The sequence below is a fragment of the Nicotiana sylvestris genome, chromosome 1 (genome assembly GCF_000393655.2).
Source record: "Nicotiana sylvestris chromosome 1, ASM39365v2, whole genome shotgun sequence".
Classification (NCBI taxonomy): Eukaryota; Viridiplantae; Streptophyta; class Magnoliopsida; order Solanales; family Solanaceae; genus Nicotiana; species Nicotiana sylvestris.
Window position 1 is genome coordinate 110908399 of NC_091057.1, and position 11670 is coordinate 110920068.

The 11670-nt window shown below is 43.5% G+C and overlaps 1 protein-coding gene across 1 annotated transcript; it reads right to left on the reverse strand.

Annotated features, from left to right (window-relative positions):
* Window positions 1-9115: 9115 nt before the first annotated feature.
* LOC138873258 (uncharacterized) lies at window positions 9116-11412 on the reverse strand. The gene is made up of 6 exons (XM_070151706.1): window positions 11343-11412; window positions 10561-10701; window positions 9975-10471; window positions 9774-9902; window positions 9523-9663; window positions 9116-9433 (listed from the first exon to the last, which is right to left on the reverse strand). The coding sequence occupies exons 1-6, from the start codon at window positions 11410-11412 to the stop codon at window positions 9116-9118; spliced, it is 1296 nt and encodes a 431-aa protein (XP_070007807.1).
* Between the last annotated feature and the right edge of the window lie 258 nt (window positions 11413-11670).

Genomic DNA, 11670 nt, shown 5'->3' on the forward strand with positions numbered 1-11670 from the left:
TGTACCCAGAATAAACATCGAGGAAAATCATCAACTCGTGCGGCCTTTGCATTAATCATTTGATCAATATTTGGCAATAGGAACGAGTTTTTTGGGCATGCCACTACGTTAGCCAGCCAGTCGGGATACTTTACCTCCCGGATTGAACCGATATCAAGCAATCGAGTTACTTTTTCTTTGAAAAACATATTTCTGACCTCGGTAATCGGGTGCTTCTTCTGCATTATTGGAGGGCTATTGGGGTCCTAGATTAACTTGTACACGACCATCTCTAGCAAAATACCTGTCATATCCGCATGCGACCATGCAAAACAATCAACATTAATTTTAAGAAATTCTATAAATCCTAACCTGAGCTCGGGGTTTAATTTTGTCCCCAAGTAGAACTTCCTCTCTAAGACTTCTTGAACAATGTGACTTGTTCGAGTTCTTCCATTGTGGATTTGGTTGCGTCCTTTTCTTCTAGTACCTGATAAGATTCCGATGACTCCTCTTCTTTGTCGACTTCGTTTGGTTCGGGAACGGACGTCAGTTCTTGTAATTGCTATACCGCATGTAGTGCTGGAAATCAAGATCGTGTTCATCTCCCTTGCTGCCGATTGATCTTTTCTTATTTATTTAATCCCCTCTGGATTTTGGGAATTTCAGAAGTTGATGGTATATTGATATCCATGGTCTGCCAAGAATAATATGTAGCCCATATTACCGTCTACTACTTCAAACAAGGTAGTCTTCATGACCCCTTCAGTATTTGTAGGCAGCAGGATCTCCACTTGGGTAGTCACACTTGCTAAGTTGAACTCGACGAGGAGCTTTGTGCCAGAATGATGCTTTCGATTAGCTTGGCTTGCTCTAGCACTCTCCATTGAATAATATTGGTTGAATTTCCTATGTCCACTAAAATATGTTTAATTTTAAAATCTAAAACATAAAAGAGAAATTAGGAATTCCCGGAGTGCGGTAGTATGAGTCCATTGGGGTCCTCCTCTGTGAAGGTAATATCATCCTCGGTGACTTTTATGAGTCTCTTGCTATGAGTCAGCGATATTTTTGTTTTTTTTGTTATCGAAAAGGTTACACCATTAATCTCGTTGCCTCCAAAAATCATGTTGATCGTTAGTAGAGGAGGATCTTCTCCTATCTTCGAGGGCTCTGTGTTATCCCGATTGCGGCCATAGTTATTTTTGGCCCGGTCGCTTAAGAACTCACCGAGATGGCAATTTTTCAATAATATTACCACCTCCTCTCGCAAACTTGGACTTTTCCCCAATTCGGTGGACATTAGCCCCATAATAATCACACCATAGGTTAGGATCTCTAGGACTAGGATCGGATTTCATCGGCCTTGGGAACCGTGCTTCCTTAATGTTCCTCATTGTCGATACCAGCTCCACCATGCTAACGTTGAAATTATATTCGGACAGTCTGGGGTAGGTGGAATCCTGGGAGCCTGATATCTCTTTGTCCTACAATGATCTTTATTCTGGCCACGGTGTTATCCTATCGATAACGAACCTATCTGCTGACAGGAAACCTCTGCCTCGTTCTTCGACCCTTTTGTAGGGCAAAAATTGACATTTAGAAGATCGTCGATCTGCATCAAAATCATCATTCAACTTATTCTTTTCTCAATCCCAGTCCTTAGTTGATGCAGGGAAACCGAGCAGGTCATCTTCTATTCTTATCTTTGTTTCATAGCGGTTGTGGACATCTGCCCATGTAGTTGCCTGAAACTAGAGCAGACTTTCTTTCAGTTTTTGGGAAGCATCGGAGCTCCTCGGGTTTAGCCCCTAAATACCTCAGCTACCCATTCATCTAGCACGACCAGTAGCATCATCTTTTCCTTATGAAATCTAGTCTCGAACTTTTGTAGCAACTCGGACTCTCCTTGTGCAATTCTGAATATGTCAGCCTTTCGGACCTGTATCTTCCTGGCCCCGGCATGAGCCTTTATGAAAGAATCCGCGAGCATCTCAAAGAAATCTATTGAGTGCTCAAGTAAAAGTGAATACCATGTTAGGGCCCCCTTCGTGATGGTTTTCCCGAACTTCTTCAGTAGGACAAACTCAATCTCGTGCAGAGCTAAGTCGTTCCTTTCACAACCATTGTGTAGGTGGTGATGTGCTCCTGAGGATCTGAAGTCCCATCATATTTTGGAACGTCTGGCATTTTGAACCGCTTCGGGATTAACTCTGGTATCGTGCTCTATTTGAATGGCAATTGGGTGTACTTCTTTGAGTCTGGTCCCTTTAACACGGGCAGTGCGCCTGGAATTTGGTCCATTTGGGCGTTTATTTTCCTCATAAATCGCATGAGCTCAATTTTAAAGGAATTATTCCCGTTGTTGTTACCAGATCCGCTGTCGTTTCCCTGACCCTGTAGCAACCTCTTTGGGAGGGTGCTACTTACGAAACAAATCTAATTTCTGCGCTTCTTGGACCTGCTCAAGTAAGATTGGTTAACTTGCAAATTAGCAATGATAGAACCATCAGAATTAAATGAAAGACAAGCATTCATGACTCTTAATTCAAAAAGAAAAGGCAAAGGACTTAAAGTTAAACTTGAAAGGGAGTTGCGACTCAACGCATCTGCAACCACATTGGCTTTACCGGGATGATAATCAATCGTGCAAATATAATCTTTGATGAGTTCAAGCCATCTACATTGTCTCAAGTTTAACTCTTTTTGTGTACCCAAGTACTTCAAACTCTTGTGATCAGTAAATATATGAAACTTCTCCCTGTACAAGTAATGCCTCCAAATTTTTAAGGCAAAAACAGTGGCAGGAAGTTCAAGATCGTGAGTGGGATAGTTCAACTTATGCGATTTCAACTTTCGAGAGACATCATAAATTACTTTCCTTTCTTGCATCAAAACACAACCCAAGCAACATTAAGATGCATCATTGTATATCACATATATTTCCCTTCAACTGGCAAAGAAAGTATTGGAGCTTGTGTCAACAAGGATTTGAGCTTTTCAAAACTCTCTTGACACTTGTCATCCCACACAAACTTGGCGTCTTTCCCCAAAAATTTGGTCAAAGGAGAAGCTATAAGAGAGAAGCCCTTCACGAACCTCCTATAGTATCCTGCTAAACCCAAGAAACTTCTGATCCCGGTTGGAGTTTTAGGGGGTTTCCAATAAACAATAGCTTGAAATTCTAGGATTAACCTTCACGCCTTCAGCAGATACAATACGCCCCAAAAAAGCCACTTCACTCAGCCAAAATTCACATTTGGAAAGCTACGCATAGAGTTGCCTCTCCTTCAGAATTTGCATGACAATTCGGAGATGCTTATCATGATCTTCTCTATTCTTGGAATAGACTAAAATGTCATTAACAAAGAACACCACAAATTGATCAAGGTAAGGCTTGAATACATGGTTCATTAGATTCGTAAATGCAGTAGGAGCATTTGTCAAACGAAATGGCATTATCAAAAATTCATAATGGTCATACCTGGTCCTAAAAGCAGTTTTAGGAACATCTTGCTCCTCACTCGCACCTGATAATATCTAGACTTGAAGTCAATTTTTGAGAATAAGCTAGCACCCTTCAGTTGGTCAAACAAGTCATCCATTCTAGGCAGTGGCTATTTGTTCTTGATTGTTACCTTGTTCATCTATCAGTAATCAATGCAAAGCCTAAGAGTGCCATATTTCTTTTTCACAAATAAAACAGGAGCTCCCCATGGTGAAATATTAGGACGGATAAAACCTTTCTCAAGAAGTTCTTGCCATTGAGCCTTCAACTCTTTTAGTTCAGCTGGAGCCATTCTATAAGGAACGATAGAAATAGGAGTAGTTCTAGGGACAAGCTCTATAGGAAATTCAATCTCCCTTTCTAGAGTCAACCTAGTAAGATCATTAGTAAATACATCAGGAAAGGCGCACACGGTTGGTATGTCCTTAAAACTTGGGCTCCCCAATCGTGTATCGACTGTATGAGAAATATAGGCATCACAACCTTGACGAATCATCTTCCTTGCCAAAACCACATAAATAATATATGTATACAGCTGAAATCGGAGAGTCCGATTTTGGGGTTATCATGGCATTCCATAGATCGTTGCCAGAAGGCTCGAGGCACAACTCGAGGTTTGATGAACCAGAAGGCTCGAGGCACAGCTCGACCTCGGGGCAATACAAATCGGTGGTTATGATGAACAAGTGGGAGATTCCCAAGGCCAGTGGTTAGAGCTGACCAAGTCCATAAGAATAGTACAAGCCCGTACCGTGGCATTAAATGGTTGTACCAGCCGCATATCTTTGTAATAAATGTATATATACTATGTTAGGATTCCATCTCATATATAAAGGGAACCCTTATTATTTTTTGCACACATGATATTTAATACAAGAACATGAACATTCTCTTCTCCCTAACTTAAAAATATTCTCCCTTGATTTTATTGCTCGTATTTACTACATTGCATACATTTATTGTATTTCATTGATTGTTCTTTATTTATTACACATCATTGATCATAAAGAGCCCTCATTAAAGCTCTTGGAGTCGCTAGTCCTTCATCGGCTATCCACAGCCTCACTCTTAGCTCGGCCCCGAGGCTCCGTATAGTCCGGCTCGAGACCCCAACTCTCGACCACTCGATTTGCACAACATACTATTCTCAAGCTCTTATCTCATTTTCTTGACTCCCACTTAGCATTTATTGCCTAACAACTAGCATAAAAATAAATCAAATCTAATTGTAATTACCATTTTTGGGGTAAACAGTTTGGCGCCTACCGTGGGGATAAAAATAATAGTGATTCTTTTTGTGCTGGTTTACTAAATAACGCAAGTTATTCTTTACAATTTTTCTTGCCCAAGAATCTTTGATTTCAGGTCAAAATGTCTAACTCAGTGAACGCACATGAAAACAACGGTCTGGAAGACCATGGGGAGAATGGTGTAGCTATTCCAGGTATCGGTGTACCACCACGAAACCCTAAGGATGCACCAGAACCAATTCCCGTAGATGTGGTCTAACGCAATGCCCAACATGTCGATATAAGCTCCCACACTAACAGGAGTATAAGCCAAGAAAATCAACAAGAAGCTCAGAAAACCCCAGCTCGGGGGAAATAAGAAGTTAGACTTCACGTCAATTTTGAAATCTTACAGGCACAACAGTTGGCAATTGCTCAACTACAAAGCCACCCAAAAACCCCAAGCATAGCAGCACTGAAAATGGCCCATCAAGCCGAACAAGTGCCTAAAAGATCGAGCAACAACGGGTCAGCAACCGACCCCGCTATTATGAAGATGCTCGAGGATCTCGTAAAGAGGATTGAATCGGGCGATAAGAAGATAGAAGCTAATGATAAAAAGGTGGAGACCTACAATTCAAGGGTCGATCAGATCCCGGGCGCACCCCCAATCCTGAAGGGTGTCGATTCAAAGAAATTCATACAAAAGCCATTCCCATCAAGTGCGGCTCCAAAGCCCATCCCGAAGAAATTCAGAATGGTTGATCTCCCGAAGTACAACGGAACCTCGGATCTCAACGAGCACATCACCGCCTACACTTGTGCCACAAAGGGAAATGACCTGAAGGACGACGAATCTGAATCCGTCCTATTGAAGAAATTCGGGGAAACACTTTCGAAAGAGGCCATGATGTGGTATCACAACTTATCCCCAAATTCGATAGACTCATTCGCCATGCTAGCAAATTCTTTTATAAAGGCACATGCCGGTGCCATCAAGGTCGCTACAAAAAAGTCTGACATCTTCAAAATCAAACAGAGAGAAAATGAGATGTTGTGGGAGTTTGTATCTCGCTTTCAAATGGAGCGTATGGAATTACCACCAGTCTCCGACGACTGGGCAGTGCAGGTTTTCACCCAAGGTTTGAATGAACGAAGCTCGGTAGCTTCGAAGCAACTGAAGTAGAACTTGGTTGAATATCTCGTCGTGACTTGGTCGGATGTACACAACCGATATCAGTCAAAGATTAGGGTCGAGGATGACCAACTGGGAGCCCCATCGAGCTCAGTATATCCTAAAAGGCTCCTAGCAAAGGATCCAAAATCAAATAAAGAAAGGTACCAACCATACACTGAAGACCGAAGAAATGCCCCAAGGCGTAATATACCTCGAAACGACCGAAGGATAGATCGAGGTCAAAATCCTGGGGGACTCGTAAATAGAGCTAGTTTCGACAGATATACAGGGTCGACTGAGGCACCCCGATTATCTGAGTTCAACTTCAACGTCGATGTTTCGGACATTGTATCAGCCATAGGTAAAATCAAAGACACCAGGTGGCCAAGGCCCGTACAATCAGATCCGTCGCAGAGGAACCCTAACCTAGTGTGCGAATTCCACAGCACACACGGTCATAGAACCGAAGATTGCAGACAACTCCGAGAAGAAGTAGCCCGAATAATCAACAAAGGGCACCTCCGAGAGTTCCTTAGTGACCGAACCAAAAATCAATTCCAGGAAAGAGAGGCGAATAGGAAAAATGAGACAGAAGAACCACAACATGTCATCCACATGATTATGGGGGAAGTTGACATCCCACAGGAACCCACTATCAAAAGAACAAAAATATACATCATCAAGGAAGAGCAAACTCGAGGTTACATACCCGAGGATGCTCTCACATTCAGCGACGAGGACATCGAGACCCTATCTCAGCCTCATAACGACGCAATGGTAATTTCTTTTCTTGTGAATACATTTTAAATTAAACGTGTACTTGTAGATCCAGGTAGCTTGGCCAACATTATCAGGTCAAGAGTGCTGGAGCAGCTCGGACTACTCGACCATATCGTGCCCACCTCTCGAGTCCTCAACGGATTCAACATGGCGAGCGAGATAACTGAAGGGGTAATCACCCTCCCAGTCAACATGGTCGGAACAACCCAAAGTGCCAAGTTTCATGTCATCGAAGGGGACATGAGATACAATGCCTTGCTCGAAAGGCCATGGATACACTGCATGAGAGCAGTACCATCAACCCTTCATCAAATGATGAAATTTCCAACAAAGGATGGAATAAAAATGGTATATGGGGAACAGTATGCAGTAAGGGAGATGTTCGCGGTGCATGACGTGGCACCAGTATCAGCACCTTCAGCATCAAAGGAGCCAAAAGATAAACAAACAACGAAGTAGCGATCACAAGCTATATCCTCGATTGCACCCGAGTGAACAAATAAGGGACTGTACCGCATCCCCAGAGCAAGTAGTGGAAGCATGTCAAGGCTCGAAATGCCATCACAACTAAGGTATAACCACCCCCTTTTTTTATTTACATCTTACACTAACCTGTGTGAAGGCGTCCAGTTAGAAGAATCGAAGTACCTTCCAGCTTGAAAACCTTAGGTTTTAAAGCATGCGTTGCACTCTTTTCCTTCTATCAGATTTTATCCTGAGAAGGGTTTTACTAGCAAGGTTTTTAACGAGGAAACATCTATATGCTACCTAAGGAGAACTCAACAAGTATTTGAGGCTTCTCTTCAATCAACCTCGAATACTGGGGGGCATCCCCTCGGGAGGTCATCTCCCTGAAGAAATCAAGACAAGCCAAAGAGGGTCTCAATAGAAAAATGATGTATCGGGCCAAACGATCGAAAGAACCGTGTCCATAATAGAACAATTAAACCCTCAATGGCGAAAACTATGTAATATTTGTGCCAAGTAATCAAGGAGTACATTTTGACTTTTACCGTCAGAACTCTTTGCGCTCCGAGCGAAGATTGCTATTTTTACAAGTAACGGCCCTAGGGCCAGAAAATTCCCAAACTCTCGGGAACTGACATCAAAAGTTCGAAGCCATAAGACCCCAAGCGAGAAACCTCGAGCTCGAAAGCCCTCAATAAGGCAACGTCAAAAAACCGCTCTAGAGCCAAGAACTCTCGATGTCTCAGGGACTGCTGCCCCATCGAACTATCAAAAACTCGAGGCCATAAGACCCCAAGCGGGAAACCTTGAACTCGAAAGCCCTACATCTGGAGATGCCTAAAAATGTAAGATCTCCATGAGGCTTTATCAACAATATAAGACCTCCATGAAGCATTATCAACAACGTAAGTCCTCCATGAGGCATCTTCAATGCTATAAGACCTTCGGGCATGCCCAAATCATTAAGAACTCAAGCTAGGCATGATTTATACTTATACTAAGTAACCTATCTGTAAGACCTCAAGCAAGGCATGCTCAAATTTATAAGACCTTACAAAAGGCATAGTCTCGATCTAAAAGTCAAGGCTATATATTCGAACTTGTAAGACCCCTAAAAAGGCATACCCTCGATATAGACACCGAAGCTACTTCACTAAGGGACTAAAAGGCTACGACCAAACACAATGACTCCGGTCACAAGGCTCCGGCCAAACTAATGCAACTCGGGACTCCCGACCGTCACCATAAAATCACAAGCCTTTAATTACTTCGAAATACATCGAAAAGAACCAGTTGATCAGGCTACTCCCAGCATAAGAAAAACAGCTTCGATCATATCAGCTCCAAACAATAGGCTTTGAAACAATTCAGCCATCGAGCGAAACCTTCCGAGGTGCTCATTTGTCGCTACATAACTACTCACAATCGAGGTTCTTATCGAACCATCGAAGAGTCGGGCGAACATCAAACTTCAAAAGGCCTTTAACAAGGGAAAAATAAAGCCTACATTAGAGATCATATCTACCCAACACGTAAGAGCCACTACCGCTAGCTTAAATTAAGGGTCGTACCGAGCCAACGCGTAAGAGCCACTGTCGCTAGCTTAAATGAAAGGTCGTAATGGCCCAATGCATAAGAGCCACTATCGCCAACTTGAATTAAAGGTCGTACTGACCTAATACGTAAGAGCCATTATCGCCAGCCCAAAGTAGAGGTCGTACCGACCGAATGCGCTAGAGCCTACGGGCCAGCATAACAAGCCTCAGGGCCGATCTGTAAGCCTAAGGGCTTTTACTCGAAGGCTAATTCATCTGGATAATTATTGACAAACGTTGAAATACAAGACAAAGAAAGACACACACAAGCAAAGGGAAATGCATGAAAAATGAAACCAAAAGGCTTCCTTATATATGTATGTGTGAAATAATGCAATGCTCTCTAATATCCTTATACACAGAATCAGAAAAGAATAGCCTATTCTACTTTCTCCTTGGGGATTGCGGCCTCGTTGGCCTCTCCCTCATTATCTTCGGCATCAGATACGAGGAACTTGGCATCATATTCATCCGCCTTGGCCTGCTCAATCTCTTCTGAGAGATCGAAGCCCCTGGCATGGATTTCCTCAAGGGTTTCCCTCCGGGATTTACACCGGTCATACTCATTGCTTCTGCCTTCCCGATCGGAAGCCCCTCTTAACTTAGCTCGAGCATCAACAGCGTGTTTTAAATAGATGGCCATTTTCCTGTCAGTTTTATCCCGAATCTCTTCGGCTTCAGCTTGGGCATCCACGACCTCGCTTTCATCTCCAAAAGGTTAGACTCGAGCCTTGCAATCCTGCTTGTCTGGATCAAGATATTTTTACGGGCGTTCTGGAGCTGTACCTTGAGGGCAGAAGCCTTGGCCAAAGCATTCTTCTTGGCCGCAATATGGGCATCTATCTGAGCCTTTAGCTTGTTGCACTCATACTTGGCCTGGCCAACCTCGCCCCAAAGGCGTTCCAGATCTTCTGTCTTGCTCTGCAACTGAAGTATCAAAATATTAATCTCTAAGGATAGAAGAAGAAGCATTCATTCCCTCGGAGCAAAGGTTACCTGTTTCTCGAGGTGGCTTTCGTAGTTCAGCTTCGATTCGCCTCATACCGAAGGTGACTCAATTCTTTTCCCCTTTTATCACAAAGAAGCCTAAGGGATTTCTCCCCATCCAAGTCTTTCCTCAACCTGGCTTCATAGCAGAGCAGCTCAGACTTGAGCTTGTCAAAGGCCTATGAAAAAGAAGCTCGATGAGAAAACGAGAATGTAAAATCATAAAACCAACAAAGTCAACCAAAGCTCACCGTAGAACAAAGCCGCTGAGCCTCCTCAAAGGTTGAGCCTGCATCTACTAGCTTGGTCTCACCAGCCCTAGTTGAACCGATCTCGATGGGGACATGGTCACTCGAGACCTTGCTTGATTTAGGTGACCCATGGTCTCGAACATCCCTCAAAGTACCTTCGATAGGATATGAAAACGGCAGTAAAAAACCCGTATCCCTCGAAGTACCTTCGACAGGAGATGAGGACGACGACAGAACACATGTATCCCTCGAAGCACCTTCGACGGGAAAAGAAGACAACAGCAAAGGAGGAGCCATTATTCCGAGGCTAGAAGCCTCAAGTGTTGCAAGCTCGACCGATACATCTCCTTTGAGCCTCCGGGCAGGGCTTGCCTTGCTATGAGCATCTTCATCATTTGAAGATTCCTTCCATTTATTATCATTCCTCGGCCCCGAAGCCGACAATCCTTCCTCCTCTCCGAGGGGGCACGGTCTCATCTCAGAAAATTCTCCAATACCTGCGGTGATGGAGTTAATACACATAAAAGAAAGTACCTTTCGAAGAAAATGGGCCACCACGTACCGTGGTATTTGGCCTCTCATCTACCTTTGGACAGATCTCGCCACTTATGCTCATCATAAGTTGAGCAAGCTGCCAGTTTCCGAGTCCAATTTTCCAGGTCAGGGACCTTGTATGGCAACCATGGGATCACTATAGAGAAGGAAAGGAAGACATCTTTAATGAAGTCTGCCTCCACCATGAACAAAACAATGAAAACACAAGTATACCACTTACATGTGAAATTCCATTTCTCAAGAAATGGCAGGAACTCTACGGGGATAATATCGACGGTCCGCACTCAGATAACTCGACTCATCCACCCTCGATCCCCGTCTTCTTCATTACTGGCAATAAAGGGCTGAGTGGATCAACATCGTAGAGTAATCAAGCCTCGGTAATACAAGGGCTAGTACAATCTGATAAGATGTCCGAGGGTGAACTCGAGCCCGGCTTTATCTGCAAAGTACCTTATCATCAACATTATCCTCCAAAATGATAGGTGAACCTGTGTCAGGGTAACCTGAAATCTCCTACAAAACTCGAGCATAACCCTATCGAGAGGGCCTAGTGTAAATAGGTACGTGTATACATTCAAAAACCCCTCGGTATGGCCATGATACTCTCTTCCGAGGAAGGCATCTGCAGTACCGCCCTTTCTCCCCATCCGTAGTCTTTCCTGACTGCCTCGAGGTGTTTCTCCCCTATTGATGAGACGACCCTCGATGCATGCTCCTAATGGCCCTAAACATTGGGAGGTCTCTCTAACATAAAGTCCCTCCTCGAGACAAAGCACCTCGAAGTTAGCTCATCGGACATCGGCGGTGTACCACCAACCGAGCGTGAATCAGAAGCGGAACTCTCCTCTTCTTGATGAACAGATTTGGACGTAGCAGCCATGGATATGGTAAAATAAGAAAAGGAAAATGAAGACTTGGGCGAGAGATTTGAGTTGAAATGGTAGAATAAGGGCTCTATAAAAGCGATAGTCACTCAAAAGTAGCGGAATCCTCAAATAAGAAGAAAGCAAGTACATATATAGAGCAAGCGGCGACTGTTCGCCTATTTTGAAGGCCAATTAATACTGACCATGTTGTTGATACCCAATTTTTTCCTATGTATTTTTATATGCAAAATACTTTCAAAATCTCATGTACA